Source organism: Melitaea cinxia, chromosome 8 (genome assembly GCF_905220565.1).
Source record: "Melitaea cinxia chromosome 8, ilMelCinx1.1, whole genome shotgun sequence".
Lineage (NCBI taxonomy): Eukaryota > Metazoa > Arthropoda > Insecta > Lepidoptera > Nymphalidae > Melitaea > Melitaea cinxia.
The window spans coordinates 14,098,908-14,117,205 of NC_059401.1; the positions used below are offsets into that span (position 1 = coordinate 14,098,908).

Here is an 18,298-nt window from a genome sequence, read left to right on the forward strand (position 1 = left end):
ATTAAAGGATATCGAATTAATCGTTGAAAAATTTAATTGACATTTTTAATAATTTATGTTTCGAAAATAAAATTTAGACACATTAAATAGTCGCTTAAAATATAGAAAAAAGAAATAAAGAATTAAATTGCTGTCTTATTCTTTTATTTATTTGGCACAAGCAAAGAGGTTTCCTCAATAGTACCTACCTACGAAAAAAAACGAAATCGTAGCATTGCTCGACGGCATTTCTATGTAATCTTAGCAAATGAATGGTTACACTCATTCACACAAGCATCGCATTGTACAGGTAAGAGAGAGCGCGGTAGAGGGAGACGCCGCGAGAGCCTGCGCAGACGAAGCTGGCGCAGGTATAGTGTATAGTGAACTAGCCAGTCACAACTACGCGCCCCGTGCGTGTCCGCGTTTACTTGCCATACCGAGCGACGCACGTAACCTGTTTGTTTAAATAATATAAAAACAACCTCAAAACCTACAAAGATCATTCATGACATATCAATAAACATCAAATATTTATATTATAGTTGAAATAACTTACATATGTGCAGTTTGGAACTTAAAGACATGCCGAGTTAATAGTGTGAATGCCACGGTCCACAGCCTACGCAGCCGGCGGCGTTCCCCTCCTCCGTTCATTCAAGGACCAGCCGTTGAACCCATGTTGCCACAGTTATTGTATGATTGCAATCTTCACGATTTGGAAATGAACCTAAAAAATCGCATTGTGCGAAGCGTCGACTAAACTGATGACTGTTCACGAATCGGTGCCAACGACAATGTCAATCAGACAAAATACAGGCGAATTAACTAAGCACAAACAACAACTAGGTAAACAGGGCCCAGAACCGGTCAACTTTCCACCGCGTTACCATCCGCCACCACCTGCCGCAGCGAGTTCCAAACTAACCACTGTAGACGCCGGCACGAAAGAGTTTAAACCTCCTAATTCTGTAAAACATATTGATCCCACTAAATTACAATATCCTATAGGAATTCAAGGTTCTATGCCAGTATTATATCCGAGTGGACCTTACCCACAAGTGAAATATCTTCAAGGTTACCCTGTAGGTTATCCTGTACCTCCAGCCGCTCTACGTGTTCTCAGACCAGGAGGTGAGATAGTTACGAAAGCAATTGTTCACGAACCAGTAGAAGCAACAGCCCGAGCAAGAAGTGCGGACGACACTCAGCGAGTTCAACGTAACTTAGAGGAAGAACAAATACACAGGCGGTCCGCGGATATGCTCAAATTCACTAAACGAATTGATTCAGATGTTACAAGGCAATCAACTGATCAGCGACGGCAAATTCAAACACTTTTAGATGAAATAAAAGCATTGAAAGAAGCCAATCGTCGTCTAAGTGAAGACAATCAAGAATTACGTGACCTGTGTTGCTTTCTTGATGACGATCGACAAAAAGGTCGTAAGTTGGCTCGAGAATGGCAGCGGTTCGGTAGATACACGGCTTCTGTGATGAGACAGGAAGTGTCAGCATATCAGAACAAGTTACGTGAATTAGATGACAAACAACAAGAACTTATCAGAGACAATTTGGAATTAAAGGAATTGTGTCTTTATTTAGACGAGGAAAGGGAGAGAAGTGCATGTATTAATTGCGGAAGAACAGCTGGCAGAGAACGAGATGACGGTGACGGTAGTAGTAGTGGCACAAACGCCGAAGAGGTCCCTCGACCTCCTGCGTTGACTGTACCAATTAAACATCCCCAATTAGCGGAGCGTACAGTTCAGTATGTTCGTGACTTAGAACAGAAAGTACGCCGCTTAGAAGCTGAAAAAGGTGTAGGGAGTGGACTTAGCGAACGACCTGAGGCCGTAGTTCGTGCACTACAAGTGTTGGAAGTTAGAGAAAGAGTGGAAAGGGAAAAAAGAAGACCAGCTCCTGATTTAGACACTGGTGAACAAGCTCTCGTTCGAGAAATGTGTAACGTAGTTTGGGGTAAATTAGAAGAAGCACCACCTCAAGCACCTCCGCGTTGATAGAACATTACGTAAACGATATAACATGTAAAAGCGTTTAGTAAATAAATAATGTACCAGTACCAAGTATTCAATATTACGATGGAAGTGAAAGAAAACAATTTATAATTCAACGTTTGAATGGACTCTGACTTGATTGAGGTCACGGAGAACGATGTCAAGTCACATGACCTACAGAGTGCGTTTAAGTATTGACCTTGTTTATCAATCAGATGTAACTGAACAGTTAAGCTGTAAATAATAGAAATAACATAGACCGTGCGTGCTCGATAGTCACAACAAAACTTTTAGTAATTGCCTAATGTATTTTCAAAAATTTTGAAACCGTAAAGTACAAAATTAGTAAATAAGCCATTAAAGTTAGATATAGCTCTTTGTTTTAAACCATAATTAACCAGGAGCGCTCTAATTAATGTCGATGAGTATTTTCAGCGCTATGACAATTAATTTTAAATGTTAAATTTAAATATTTTTATATGTTTTTAATAATAGAATTACTACATTCATAGTTCTAAATGAGGCTAAAAATAATTTATTAATTTGTCTGTGATTAATTGGTCTTTTAAAGAGCTGGACGTATAATTATTATCTACTACATATACAAAGGTCCTGATATACATTATCTACAGTTTCACCGCATCTAGTCAAAGCCAATTAAAGCAATAGTTTGTATAAATAGAAACACAATTAGCTTCCTTGTCGCCCAGCTCACACCTCTTGCCTTGTTTGCTCTAATGTGTTATTGTTAATTTATTGTCGAACTTAAAAATAAATTATTTTTGTTTTTATTATGTGTTTTATTAGTTTGTATTTTTAACAATATAGAAAATAATTACCTACACTATAAAGGAAAGAAACTTAATTTGTAAAAATTTTGTAGTTAAAATATTCAAAACCAATCAAAAAGATGAAATTTAAAAAGTTCTTGTAAACTACAAAAGCTGCTTAGTAGTAAATATGGAAAATTTTATAACTTAACTGTTAATTTGTTTTTAATTAGTACGAACTTAGCGAAGGTTAAATATAAATATACCCATAATATTAATGAAAGATTTATATCGGCTACTACTGCACCTAATCAAAAGAAAGTATTTAGCATAAAAAAACACGTGTCAATGAAACTATAAATTAAAAAAGACGATGGGCTTTAGAGACAAATCTTTTTTTTCACTAGTTCAGCAAATAAGCGTACGGCTCACCTGCTGGTAAGCGATTATCGTAGCTTATAGACGCCTGCAACACCAGAAGTATCGCAAGCGCGTTGCCGACCCTATCCCAAATTCCCCCCAGGAGCCAAATCACGATAGACATAACGCCGCTGGTCTTAGGTTCGAATGTCGCTTATTTGTAATTTGTGTACAAATATTTGTTTCTAGTCTGAGTGTATATCCTTGTGGGACTTCACACCGTGCCTTGTAAAGGACGTAACCCTATTGTGTTGTTCTGGGTGATTCTAATTTTTATGTAGCGTCAAAGGACCCAAGAACTTAGATTTTACCTTACTTTTATCCGTAAAATTCGCTCCTTGATTTTGAAATAGTGGTCGTTTTAATTTCTTGAATAAGATGCTATGAAAGGAGGACACCCTCGAAAATATAACATTAATCTTTAACCACCACCAATTAATTAAATTAGTAATGTAAAGACTCAATTTATGTGTGTGATTCAATAATGTTATTCCTCAAAAAAATGTATAAGATTATAAAAAATCCTACATGATTAATGAAATTACTGAAATTAACTAAATGTGCAATAGCGTCCACGCGGACAAACCGTGAATCATCTAGCTCTTCCATACATATAAAATAAAATTGAACTGTCTGTTTGTATTATTAAAATAACTGCTTTTTACTAAATGGATGTATACACGGTACATATACCAAACTAACATTTTTTAGAATTTTTGTCTGTCTGTCTGTTTGTTCCAGCTAATCTCTGAAACGACTCGACCGATTTTGACGGAATTTTTACTGGCAGATGGCTGATGTAATAATAAGTAGTAATTTAAGCTACTTATATTTTAGAAATCTATTTATTTTGTAACTCTACAAACTGAACAATAATTGTTTTGTAATTCCACGCGGACGAAGTCGCAGTCACAGCTAGTATTTGACGATTTCGTACTTCCCATTTTCTATCTTCTACTTTTATTTTATCTATACAAATGAATAAAATTGGGGTGTCTGTTTGTAACATTAAAGTAACCGCTTTTTACTAAATGCATATGGAACAAACGGTACATACCTATACCAAAATAACATTTTTTACAATTTTTGTCTGTCTGTCTGTTTGTTCCGGCTAAATTCTGAAACGGCTGGACGGATTTTGAGAGGATTTTCACTAGAAGATAGTTGATGTAATAAGGAGTATTGAGGTAATTTTTTTTTTAGAAATTTATTAATTTTATAACTCTCCGAACTGAAGAATAACTTTTTTGTTAAATTCCACGCGAAGAAAGTCGCGGGCACAGCTAGTATATAAAATATATCTCAAATAGCACATAGTACATTGCAAATGGTGTTGCTGTTACTACGAACTTGATTAATAACAAAAATAAAAACAATGCTGTCATTAACGTAATCATAATATTTTGAATGTCATTCAGATTTGAAAGTCCACAAAGCAAACAACCTTTTTTACAAAATATTAGATTTAATTTTAAATACCAATGGCTGAAGAAAAAGGTGAAGGACCCGAAGACGTGGATACGATAGGAGTAATCATTGTTTACTTTGTTAAAAGTGTTTTTGGCTAAGCTAGTTATTTAGTCACTTAATTATTAAATTATAAAGGCAATGAAATTAAAGAGTCCCCATGAAAAAGACATGTCTTTTAGTATTTAATACTAATTTTGTTGTGAATACAGAAAATATTTTATAGTTTTGTTTGTATTTCATTTGCGCCTAAACAAATGTGGAAAGCCATATAACGAGAAGTTTAATTTGTTTTTCAGATATACGTAGGTGGTCGTAATGTGGAAGGTGAACGACATGGAGAGGGGTGGGCGGTGCTTCCTAATGGAGACTTCTACCAAGGCTGCTACTTTCAAGGGATGAGAAATGGCAAAGGTCTATATGTATTTAAAAACGGAGCTCGATATGAAGGTGTATATGAATATATAAATAATCTATGAAATAAGTAATACTTCCTTAAAACATAAAATACATACCTTTATTCTTGTTGATTTTCATTTAATTAAATTTGATCTAAAAATGAATCGCAGATGACTTTATACATACAGACGAAAAACAACATGATAACCTAACTCCTTACTTTTAATATCGTTTAAAAAATTGGAGCTCCTTTGATTTCTTTTCATTTACGCACAGAATGATTTTGTAGTCTTTAAATTTATGTGAGTAGTCGAGTCTCTGTTAATCTTTAACTTTAATAGGAGAATGGCGTCACGCTATGAAATATGGTGTCGGACACATGACGTATCCTGATGGATCGCGTTACGAAGGTGATTGGAGGCATGACTTGAAGCACGGTTTCGGAGCATATTACTATCCAAATGGCGATATTTATGAAGGAGCTTGGTTTAAAGGCAAACGACATGGTCTGGGAACATATTTCTACGCTGAAAATCAGGTAACAAAACATTTATATATATAGGTACACATATATATGATAATTATGATACAAGTTGATATTGAAATACATTTTTCTAATACGCAGATTAAGTTCATGGGGACTTGGGTAGATGGCGTTATCGAAGGTCCAGGGCAGATTATGTATCCTCGAATACGTTTTCACGGCTCTTGGTACAAAGGAATGCCTAAAGGGTCAGGTTGTTTCGTCTTCGACACCAATTGTATGCAGCACGGTTTCTATTTGCTGACTAAAGATCCTGATTACGAAGAGTTTGGAGAAGGTGAAGAAGAAAAGGAAGAAAAAACAGAAAAAGATGAGAGATTAGAAGAGGGCGAGGAAGAATTAGAGGTTGACGAGACTTTAGGTAATCTTGTTGTAGTTTTGTTTAGCTATTATTTTTAGTATATGAAGAAAAGTTATAATTAAAAAAGGTTCCACGTCTTTGTATATCACAAGGCTGTATCAGCTGTATGACTCAAAGAAATTTTAAGGTAAGGCCCAATGAACATAGCACGAGGATTGTAAACAAAAATTGGCGAACTGATATTCGAGATTAAACCTCTTAATTTAAAAATACCAAGCTTATTTAATAAATAGTCCCGAGTTCGATAACCCAGCAAATCTCGTTAGTAATTTTAAGATCCCGTATACACCGGTAATACATGGGTGAAGAAGGGTAGTTGGGTATTAAGCTCCATTTATTTCCCTTAATTACCTACATAGCAGTTTATTCCTGTAGAGTTCTATCGATAGCACCATACTACATAGCAGTTTATTCCTGTAGAGTTCTATCGATAGCACCATCCTACATAGCAGTTTATTCCTGTAGAGTTCTATCGATAGCACCATACTACATAGCAGTTTATTCCTGTAGAGTTCTATCGATAGCACCATCCTACATAGCAGTTTATTCCTGTAGAGTTCTATCGATAGCACCATCCTACATAGCAGTTTATTCCTGTAGAGTTCTATCGATAGCACCATCCTACATAGCAGTTTATTCCTGTAGAGTTCTATCGATAGCACTATCCAACATAGCAGTTTATTCCTGTAGAGTTCTATCGATGGCACCATCCTACATAGCAATTTATTCTTGTAGAGTTCTATCGATAGCACTATCCTACATAGCAGTTTATTCCCGTAGAGTTCTATCGATAGCACCATCGTAGCTTAAAAAAGATTATCGAATGCTACACTCTCTAAACACAAGATACCTTAAATAATTTTAGGTAAAGTCGCAGTATGGCGCGCTCGCAACGTAACCGCGTATATGGCGGAGTTCCTTCCACCTGAACCCGTTCCTCTACCGGTGCACGACTCCATTCCATCTCTCGCGGTTGAGAGTATAGAGACTGATGTCTTACGATTCGAGCCACCATCAATAGCTGCAGAAGGTGACGATGACAATGACTCCTGGCTTCTTCACAGGCAACAATTTCTAGAAGAAGCTGAGCAAAGAGATTAAATATAATAATTTTTTTCATTTTATTATCTGTCACATGCTTATAAGTTCTCTTTTACTTGAATAAAATTTAATGAAATAAAAAACTTAAATATCTATACATCTATACAAATAAATAAAATTGGAGTATCTGTTTGTAATATTAAAATAACCGCTTTTTACAAAATGCATATGTACACGGTACATATATGAAAATAACATTTTTTTACAATGTTTGTGTCTGTCTGTCTGTTCTGGCTCAAAATCAAAACAACTTTATTCAAATAGCACTTTCGACTCGTCATTTTACAAACTAAAAAATGATTATTATTTTTGTAAAAGTACAGCTACCACTAATTCGGAATGTAGATTCTGCAGAGAAGAATCGGTAAGAAACTCTGCAGTTACTCTTTTGAGAATAATATATAAACTGTGTTTTAGTACAAAATAAGTAATATCTTGCTTATATTTCATAATACAGCGTCACTAAGTCCACACATCTTTATAAACTATATAATGCTGCACTGTATAATATGCTTTATCTATTAATTTTTTTTAAATAAAAACTTTAAATTTATGTTCAGACAATTCCAAAATCGCTTGTATGATTTTATCATACATGCGAATACCATAAACCAGAAAGGAGACGTATACTTTGCTAATTTCTGAACGGCTGGACCGATTTTAGCGGGACTTTCATTAGCAGATAGCTGATGTAATAAGGAGTAACTTAGCTTACTTTTATTTTATACTAAATTTATTTATTTCGTAACTCTGCAAACTGAACAATATTTTTATTTAATTCCACATGGACGAAGTCACAGGCACAGCTAGTTTTTAATAAAATTGCATTGAGGTAGGGTGCAGCTGGATATACCCTGCTTAAAATCTGGAGTAGTCATCTTAGGAAGTATCTTAACCTTACAGAAAACCACAGCTACATGTTACTTCTCTCTCTCAAGTAGTATTCCTGTGGTAAGGATGCCTGAACTGCTGAGGAGGATCTAGGATAGGATCGGCAACATGCTTACGATGCTTCTAGTGTTGCAGGGGTCCATAGGCTACAGTAATCATTTACCATTAGGTAGCTACGCTTGTATGCCGGTCTAGTTGTATATAAAAAAAACAAAACCCTATCATATTGAATGTACTATAAGGTTTGAGCTTAAATTTAGTCATTCTATAACAATATTGTAAATAAAAAAGTTTTAAGTTTTCAATGCATTTAATTTGTTTTAAAAACAAAATATATACACATTTATCAATTATGTTTTTGACATGAAATAAACATACATAATACACCTTCTATGCCAAAAATAACAGATAAATTCCTGAACCGACTTTCAATAAAGAATTAAAACTAACTTCAAGTAATTCTAGAACATTTTTGTATCAGTATAAACTTTATTTACCAATTTTTTCCATAAGTTTTATTAAATGTATTTTCAAGAGTAATTGAGTGATTTTAAGTATTCTTCGGGTCCGTTTCTCCATTTGTGCATATAGTATTTGACAGATAACAGTATCCAATAAATAAAATTTTGATACTTTATTCTCTTTTACCATCACATCACTATATTTATAGATATTTCTATTCGCAAATGTGAATGTAGAAGTTGTAGTTTATTGATTGAGGTGAAACAGGTCCTAATGGCCTATTCTACGCCTTTCTGTAAAGTCTATTCATAAACTACGTCACATAGTGGATAAAAATTATCCTCAACTAGTGAAACCGGCCCTTATACAATATTCATTAAACAGGCAAATAAAAAGTATCATACAAACTACATCTAAGTTATATCTAATATTATGTTTGAGGATTTTGCGGAGCATTGTTATTTGAGTTAGAGTTATTGCTATCGAACGTATTCTTATTTTTTAATAAATAAGCTGCTAAGTAATTTATAGGATCGGGCGGACGTTCCTTTGCTAAAGCTGATAGACCTTGAAGTAAAATTGGTACAACTGTTTGGTCGAGGTATTGGCGTGTTGGCAGTGCATTGAGATCGATTCGAGACTTTCGACTAGCATTGGTTTCATTTTCTTTTTCCATCGATATTATTTTCTAAAAATAATTTTGGCAAATTAGTAAATACATAACACACAAATAATAATTTAAAAAATCTGTAAATTCTGCTTTAAAATTGTAACTATTGTACACAACTGTTCAAAAAACTAATATTTTCTAAATTCTAATTAAAATTTTGTAATTAATCATAAATAAAGATTATCTATGGGTTATTGAACTTCGTAAACTGTTCTCATTGCTTTGTTACAAAGCAGTAATTTAAAAAACTAAGCTTTTTGTGAATACTAAGAAAACTAACATAAATTTATGGGTTTTTAAATTAATCGCCTTCACTAACCTTTACAGACTCCGGTATTTTGGACTGCTGGTCTTCCTTACGGGATTGATTTCCTTGTAAAGAAGTTTCTGACATCGGTTTCAATTATTTATTAACGTAAAAATATTTAAGTTTTAAACTATCACCTTTAGACCTATTAAATTGAGACTTTATTCATTTAGCATTTACAATCAGACTTTAAATCAAAAACAAAATAGGATCCACAGAGTCCATAGATTTATTATATCATTGGTCCACAGACTGTTTATGATACAGAGTCACATAAAGAGTCAAAGAGACCACAATCCACAAAGATTAACTGTAAAACTTATCGGAAGCCGTTCTGACCTACCCCATCCCAGCCTGCAAAATAATGATATTTGTAACAAAAAAATACTAATCGATAGATTTTGAATTGCTCAATTCAACTACGTCGTCCTTTTAAATTGCTCACCTCAAATTATATAATTAAAAATTAAATTTAATAAAAAAAAATCAAATATTTTCAAACTCCTATATCTTTCGATGTATACAATATTTTAAATTGCTCAAAGTGTTAAAAAACTGCTCAAGTTGCATTTATAATTGCTCAAGTATAGTTTGGAACAGATCCACTTCAAATCGTAATTCGTCTTCTCAATTTTTAAATAAATATATAAAGTTGGAACAAATTTAACGTTTATATCGTATATATTTATTTAAAAATTAAGGAAATTGGAGCTGTTCCAAACTGTACTTGAGCAATTATAAATGCAAATTGAGCAGGGTTTTAACACGTTGAGCAATTTAAAATATTGTATACATCAAAAGATATAGGAGTTTGAAAATATTGATAAAAGAATATTTTTCAACGAATTTTTTAATTTATAATTAAATAATTTGAGGTGAGCAATTTAAAAGGACAACGTAGTCAAATTGAGCTATTGAAAATCTATCGATTAGTATCTTTTTTATTACGAATATCCGCAATTTTTTTGCTTCGCATCATTGTCTATGCGCACGCGCAGCGTACACCTGTCTTATGATATAAACGTTAAATTTGTTCAAACTATTTATATTTATTTAAAAATTAAGGAAAGTGGGGCTGTTCCAAACTGTACTTGAGCAATTATAAATGCAACTTGAGCAGTTCTTAAACACGTTGAGCAATTTAAAATATTGTATACATCAAAAGATATAGGAGTATGAAAATATTTGATTTTTAAAAAAAAAAATTGATTTTTAATTATATAATTTGAGGTGAGCAATTTAAAAGGACAACGTAGTTGAATTGAGCTATTCAAAATCTATCAATTAGTATTTTTTTGTTACAAATATCATTATTTTGCAGGCTGGGGTGGGGTAGGTGCCGTTCTGCCGCTTATCAAAATGAATAAATAAATTAATGAACTGTAAAACTTTTTATAGGTTCGTATTTGGTGATATAGCAAAAAGTTAGTTGCTTATCCTTTGTTTTTGTTTTCATGTGAAAAGATTATGGTATTTTATGACATTTAAAAAGGTTTTTTTAATTTGACTTATTTAAAATAGTATCTAATCCAAATTAATAATTGTAAGTGGGCTGACATTTTTATAGCAGTTACTAGTTACTTACATTACAGTTAATTAAATTGTGTATTTTTTTGTTACATGTATTTCCTAAAAAGATTATTTTAAAATATTTAACGTGTTACCACGAAATATATACAATGTAAGTAGTCGAGAAATAAAGTAAAAATAACGGGTTTTAGTGATTTTTTTTTTGACTGCTAATAATCTAACAAAAATCAATTAACTATTTAAAAATTATTCACACAAAAATACGTACATTTGTATTATGTATTTTTCAATTTTTTTTGACGTGACAACCCCTAATAAATCTATGAACGCCAGCTGCATGCACGAAAAAGGATGATCCATTCAGATGATCCATCCAGATGATCTTTGGGATGATCCATTGCCCCGTTACGCTCATTGGAAGCTTGCGCCGAATCTATCTCTCTTCCACTCGATTGGCCTATGTGTCCGAGGAGATTTTTTGTTGTGACATTGTCACGTTATACTATCGTCCCTAAGCCAACTTTACAGACAACCAATTTTTTTTAATTAACTTGATGACACGATGTTAATAACTTTTTTTTCTACAATATTAAGTAATTTACTGTTACGATACGTTTCACTTACGATATGTTTCACCAGTTGTAGATAACGCTATTGATTCATTAATCTTTTTAACCATCGAATTCTACTATACTTTTAAAGTTGCATTTTAATTATTGAGGAGAAACAGTTCCTCAAAATCTATTTGTATCATGGTCTTATACACAGGTCTTGCAATAACAGTAGTGGGGGTACGACATAATGTTTGCACCATGGACGTAATATACTACAGAGCCAATAACTCTGAAAATTTGTATTTACGAAAATTAACACTAATTGAACGTAATAGGTATTATATTCTTTTGCGCACTATACAGGGGCTAATCTGAGTCGAGAGGGATAATAATAACAGAGGCCGTGTATCTCGTTCTTTCATATTGCCAGCATAAAAATGTTTCTGATCAAAAATTATGGCTGATCTAAACTCTATTGTAATAACAATACATCATAAAAATTCAAATTATCAACAGATATATCATATAAATGCATTTTGTTTTGTATTTGATAGAACTTATTTTTATAGCATTATTGTTGTTTTACTCTCAATGTATCCACTGTTATCCGTTAATACTAGCTGTGAAAGCAGCTACAAAATTGTCCGTAACTTAATCATTGATTTTCTTTTTATAATAAGTTGATACCAAGCTGTCAGTTTTCGAAATTTTTAAAATAAAATAACTACTCACTTGTTAAGTTGAAATGTTGACAACAGTTCAAGTTGAAAGTTAAAAATGATCAAGCACAATTAAATTTTCGTAACAACATTTTCTTTTAAATCACTTCGTACTAAGCAGTAACGAAATTCAACGTGAACAAAACTTACAAGTCCAACTCTCACTTTAGTCTCTATACTTTAGATAAGTATAAAAAGATATTACGTTTCAATAAAACTAACTTCCTAGTGTGTGGCTACGGCAGTAAAGAATATAGCGAGAAGAATATAGGCGACTAAGGGGTAACACAGTTCTACCTTAAAACTTACAATTACAATTTACATTTACAATTACATTTTTACAATTTTTGTATGTTTGTCTGTCTGTTTGTTCCGACTAATCTCTGAAACAGCTGCACCGATTTTGACGGGACTTTAACTGGCAGTGGCTGATATAATGAGGAGTAACTTAGGCTACTTTTATTTTAGAAATTTATATATTTTGTAACTCTGCAAACTGAACAATGATTTATTTTTAAAACTTTTATTTCAGAAATTCCTTTTTTTAAGTTGTGTAGTTACGGTATTGAGAATATAGCCGCCCCCCTCTTCCCGTGGGTGTCGTAAGAGGCGACTAAGGGATAACACAGTTCCACTACCATCTTGGAACTTAAAAAGCCGACCGATGGCGGGATAACCATCCAACTGCTGACTTTGAAATACACAGGCCGAAGACGGACAGCAACGTCTTCCGTGCGACAAAGCCAGACCTGTGATTACCAAGCCGGCTGCCCAGCGTGGTGACTATGGGCAAAACACATGAGTTCATTCCATTTTTGGCGCGAACTTGTGGTGGCCTATGTCCAGCAGTGCACTGCGATAGGCTGAAGTGAAAATCAACTTCACTATCACGTCTTCTTTGTTCAAAGGCAAATGTTATAAAATTAAGGTAAACTTAATAAAAGAACAAATATTTAGAATACATTTAATTAAAAATAACTTACACTAATTAAAAAAAAACTATACGATTCACACATTTATACACAAAATATCTAAAGCCCGTTACTACTTGACTTCAATAAACACTACAATTACAGCACTATTTTATTTAGTTTTCATTTCTTATACCTATATAAATATCAGGTACCTAATACCAATCATTTTGCATGTCGTGTTAAATTAACGAAAACTATTTTATCGTAATAACTATCAGTTTTAAGTGTGTAGATTTTCAGATCTTAAACTATTAATCAAAACTACTAATTACTAAAATTGAATCACCAAATATATTGAAATAAAATGCAGCGTGGCAGCACTCGTATTCTCATTCCTCTGAGTTTAAGAAGTATCGAATTTTTTATGGTATTTTAATACAAAAAAAAAAAAAATATTTATTTATTGATATTGTGTATCATTTTATATTATGGTACTGTATTATAATCATGTATTTTATTGAAATAATTTACGTATTTTGGTAAGAAATCAATCGCACCTTTGCTAAGCCCTTATATTATTTTAACATAACTGAGTTAGACACCTTTTAATAATTTCCTAGTGAAATGCTGCTGTATACTATAATTTAACGTAACAGAATCATATTTCTGCAGCTAAGATTGCAAGAACGTATCTTTTTTCATTTCATTTTCTCTTGAGTATCAGACTATCGTATTCAGGTATCAGAAAATTTTCTTTTTCTATTTTATACACAGCTCAACACTATAATTAATTTAGAAGAACAGCAATAGATGTTACATACTTATGGAATTAAGTGTAGTTTGTTAAAGAGCAAAGGTTTAGTTAGTTTCTAGCAGGGTGTTTGTATTTGGTCTATAATTTGTCATTGCTAGGCATACGCTAGCCACAGGTTTTAAATAAAATGGTTTCTTGATTTTTCTATGAAGGGGTAGGGCGGGGTAGCCCTCAAATATGTATAATATTAGTATTTTTTATGTTGTTTTTTGTCAAGTTGACATTGACAGCTTCTGTCAATGCTACGCAAACGCTAGGGATAGGTTATTAAATCAAATGGTTCCTTAATTTGTTAAAAGATATATTTAGGTTCTAAGGTAGTGAGGCGGTGGGGGCGGGGGCGGCGCCGGGCGGAGTCGAGGGCATCGTTCAAGCTGGCGTCGCCACGAGGCCATTGCCTCGCTGAGAGACCACAGCTCGGACAGCAGGGAGAGGTCAAGCTGACGGAGACTGGCCTGAAATAAAAAATAAATAAATATTATTATTTGAAAGCGGAAGTTTGTTTTTTTTTTCTTTGTTTAAAATACCGTTAGAATAGTTTTATTGACAAGAGATGAGCAGAGCAAGTGAAGAGTAAGCTGAAACATTTTAAAATAAATAGGTGACAATTGATTTGATGGGTATCAAAACAAAACGCATACGAAATCGTGACAGATTTCTTGTAAAACTATGTTTAGGTAAGTAAGTATTTTGAATTGAGAAAGGAAATATTTTTATATAAATATTATATCTTACTTATTAGTATTTCTACTTTATATTACTAGACACACGTTTATGAAATCTAGGATCTTGATTGCAGTATTATTTTGATTTATATTCTTTTTTTCTAAAACTTGGGTTTAGGTACTGTTATAATATATTCGATAATCTTTTACAAAGATTATCCCACTAAGAAAAAAGTATTAAAAAAAAAACTATTACTACACGAATTCATTTCTTTTTTAATTAATCATAATGACATCGTTGTGGACTATAAAAATTGTTATTTTCTAAGTTTTTTCCAAGTACAAGCATTTATTAGAACGTATAAAAGCAAGTGTCGATGCGACCTTCCGTTGTCTTCGATTGCGTTAATAGAGAATGCGAAACGGTCACGACTTTTATATGGGACACGAATATTAAGAATATGTCACATTACTCCAGGTTGATTGATAGTTTACACGAAAAATTACAGTAATCATCAATAAATTGTTTCCTTGATACAACGCTTTAATTTTTTAGTAACTTAAAAAAATTGATAACATAGTATGCTTTAGTATGTTTATCTGCACAGTAAAATGTTTAAAATTTTGCAAATAATAATATTAAGATAGTGATTACATTAAACAAGCTGATATTATAAGATTTACTTTAAAGTTATCGACAACGAAGACAAGAATATTTACTATATCTAGCATTTCACTTATTTTAAGTTTAATGGTAAAATAACTTAATTAATTACATTTACATTTATACAATATTACAAAAGAGACAGTTATTTTATTGCGTTATACAAGGTCTTTAAAAATTAATTACAGCTCGACATGCATATGATATGTTATTACGTTACCGTCTCTATAAATATCTGTAAGTAACACATTCTAATTACCTAATTTACTTTGTAATACGCTTCGAATATAATTCTTTTAATGTTACTATCTCATACTCATTATGAATTATAAAATGTTAAATTTTGACTTATTACTTAGAGCCTTACGCCGCGTTGGCGCAACGGTCACAGCCATGGATTGTCCCCGTTGTGCTGGCGGTTGCGGGTTCGATCCCCGCACATGACAAACATTTGTATTGGCTGTACAGGTGTTTGCCGTGGTCTGGGTGTTTGTGCAGTCCTTGTGGGTCTCCCCACCGTGCCTCGGAGAGCACGTTAAGCCGTCGGTCCCGGTTGTTATCATATACACCTGATAGCGATCGTTACTCACAGTAGGGAATATATCCGCCAACCCGCATTGGAGCAGCGTAGTGGATTAAGCTCTGATCCTTCTCCTACACGGGAAAAGAGGCCTATGCCCAACAGTGGGATATTACAGGCTGAAGCGATACTTAGAGCCTATAAGCCTTTTTCTTCGTGTAGGAGAAGGATTGGAGCTTAATCAACCACGCTGCTCCACAAGGCACATCTCTTCATCGCTATCATGTATTTATGAAAAAAAAAGGAGTTCTATAAACTATAAAACTTAGCACAGTAATCTCTAATGATAACTTAAATAATTTAAACTCGGTTGGTCTTACAAGAGGCACCTACTACACAAACTTTTATACTAGAAAATCTTTACCTACACTACAAATAGTTACATTATAAAATTGAATATATACCTATGAGTTAAAATAACAATTTTCAAAAATTAAAAAATTAAAAAAAATTGAACATATCAAATAAGCTGAGGTCTCTCGAATTACGATAATTGCTATCTGATTTACAGTTGCACATAATTCAAAAAGGTTGAATGGTAAAGAGAATTTTAAAACTCGTTTCATCGTTCACAATTTGTTAGACGGACACGAATAACATGAATGGCTACTTAGAGCCTTTCGCGACCACAGCTCGCAAAAATGACAAAAATAGAGCATGAGTTTTTTCCTTGACATGCCTTATATTGCGATGTAGTAAAAGTTTCGTTTACTGACACAAAATGTAAACTAAATCTTACGTGTGATATAAAATCTAAGTAATTGTTACTTAGTGCCTAATTTGGGAGGCAATAATTGGAAAAAAAGATTGGTGTCTAATTTTATATTTGGACAAATAATTAAATTTTACTCAAAATATTTAGTACGACGATACGAGTTTACCCATTAGAAATGTTGTACATAATTATATCTGTCAGTATACGTCCCAATTGTACGAAGCATCAAAATTAAGATAAATAAGCAAGTTACAGTTCGAAGAAACTCGTTTTATAGAATCCAATAAACCGCTACGCCCACCGACGTTTTAATGAGTAAAGTTAAAATTTATGTTGTTCCTAAATAAATTCGATCTACTTAATGAGTAGGTACACACGTGAATAGCAATATAGCGGAATAGATGCGACACAAATAATTATACACCTCATATAATACAGTATATTTCAAAATAAGACCCTGTGCATGCTCTGGAAACACACACACACAAACAATAATTAGACCGAGATAAACGTCAGAATGACAAACTACACGAATATCTATCAAGAGCACTGATTCCGATTTAATTAGCGGGTAGTAAAAATTACCTCAATCGTCATCTTTTCCAATGAGTTTACGAGATGCTCTTACTGACATGTTAACTATCTTAGGCAAGATTCAATCAATAGCTATTTGTTAATTAAATAACAAAACTCTTCATTCTTATGTAAGGAGTTTGGAAACTTAACGTATTTATATGAAAATGAAACGTAACATTAGCACAGATTCTTCGTGAGTGACACACTTTAAACCAACCTAATTGAACCTGCATGATAAACATGAAAAAAGATGGCGCCATTAGTTCAATATTCAAAAATATTTTCCGACGATGTGACGACTTGTACTGTTTAATTGTATGATCGAAAGTGATGAATTATAATTAAATCACGGCGTTGACAAAGAGTACTTAGCAATAACTAACATCATAATACGCGAGACTAAATCATTTCGCTGATTGTACATATAAGAGGGAAAGTATAAACTGACATTCCAGCAACAGTGGTAATGGAATATCGTGACTACAGCGCTGTACTAGCACGATAACACATTTTTTTTAATTACAAAAAAATTATCTATGCATAAATCAAACGTGTTGCTAAGCGCTAAGCTCGAAAATGACTTGACCAAATCTGGCCGATTTATTTTAAGTTTTCTAATACTTTGTAGACGGTTCATACGTAATGAAAATTTAAGAAAATCGTGCATAAAACTGAAATATGTTGTGTCATGGTCCCATAGGAACGAAGTTCCTTCCTTGATTTATTTTTTTAATTTTATTGATTGGTTTTTAATTAAATACATAAAAGTATTTAGGAAGTTTAGTATTTTAGAAAATAACAAATACCGTAAAATAAAATAAATCAAACAAAATAATAACAGTAATAATAATTCAAACTATTAAGTGAAATTAAAAAACCTATGGCTTTATTTATTTTTGTCGACAGTATAAAATTGTAATAAATAATTTAAAAAAAAGGTTTTAGTGTAGGTTAAAGGTTTTAAAGGTCACTTCCGTTATATATTTTTCTTAAGGTTTTAGTATCACATTTTTTTCAGTTCGCTCGCCCAGCCAAACGTCAAGCCTGCCGTAAGGAACTACGTTCCAAAAAAAAAAATCAAAATGTAACGACTATTAAATCCGTTTGATAGTTTGCAAGAAAATACGTCTTCTAGTAAGTAATAAAGTCAGCTAGTAATAAAACATACACGTCTTAGA

At 32.9% G+C, this 18,298-nt stretch overlaps 4 protein-coding genes across 4 annotated transcripts in view; 2 read left to right on the forward strand and 2 right to left on the reverse strand.

Annotated features, from left to right (window-relative positions):
- Positions 1 to 656: 656 nt before the first annotated feature.
- LOC123655627 (coiled-coil domain-containing protein 85C-B) lies at positions 657 to 2,788 on the forward strand. The gene has a single exon (XM_045591388.1). It carries the CDS (start codon positions 747 to 749, stop codon positions 1,998 to 2,000), a length of 1,254 nt encoding a protein of 417 aa, XP_045447344.1. The 5' UTR covers positions 657 to 746; the 3' UTR covers positions 2,001 to 2,788.
- Positions 2,789 to 4,668: 1,880 nt separating this feature from the next.
- LOC123656061 (radial spoke head 1 homolog) lies at positions 4,669 to 7,142 on the forward strand. The gene is made up of 5 exons (XM_045591785.1): positions 4,669 to 4,716; positions 4,954 to 5,068; positions 5,395 to 5,591; positions 5,679 to 5,958; positions 6,824 to 7,142. Exons 1-5 carry the CDS (start codon positions 4,669 to 4,671, stop codon positions 7,057 to 7,059), a joined length of 876 nt encoding a protein of 291 aa, XP_045447741.1. The 3' UTR covers positions 7,060 to 7,142.
- A 1,099-nt stretch (positions 7,143 to 8,241) lies between these two features.
- On the reverse strand, positions 8,242 to 9,644 carry LOC123655526 (protein dpy-30 homolog). The gene is made up of 2 exons (XM_045591300.1): positions 9,402 to 9,644; positions 8,242 to 9,100 (listed from the first exon to the last, which is right to left on the reverse strand). The coding sequence occupies exons 1-2, from the start codon at positions 9,474 to 9,476 to the stop codon at positions 8,843 to 8,845; spliced, it is 333 nt and encodes a 110-aa protein (XP_045447256.1). The 5' UTR covers positions 9,477 to 9,644; the 3' UTR covers positions 8,242 to 8,842.
- A 3,498-nt stretch (positions 9,645 to 13,142) lies between these two features.
- The window catches only part of LOC123655878 (protein FAM89A-like), a 49,907-nt gene continuing 44,751 nt past the window's right edge, over positions 13,143 to 18,298 (reverse strand). The window contains exon 2 of the mRNA XM_045591624.1: positions 13,143 to 14,375. Coding sequence (XP_045447580.1) covers positions 14,226 to 14,375 — 150 coding nt within the window. The 3' untranslated portion in view covers positions 13,143 to 14,225. The remainder of the gene's footprint in view (positions 14,376 to 18,298) is intronic.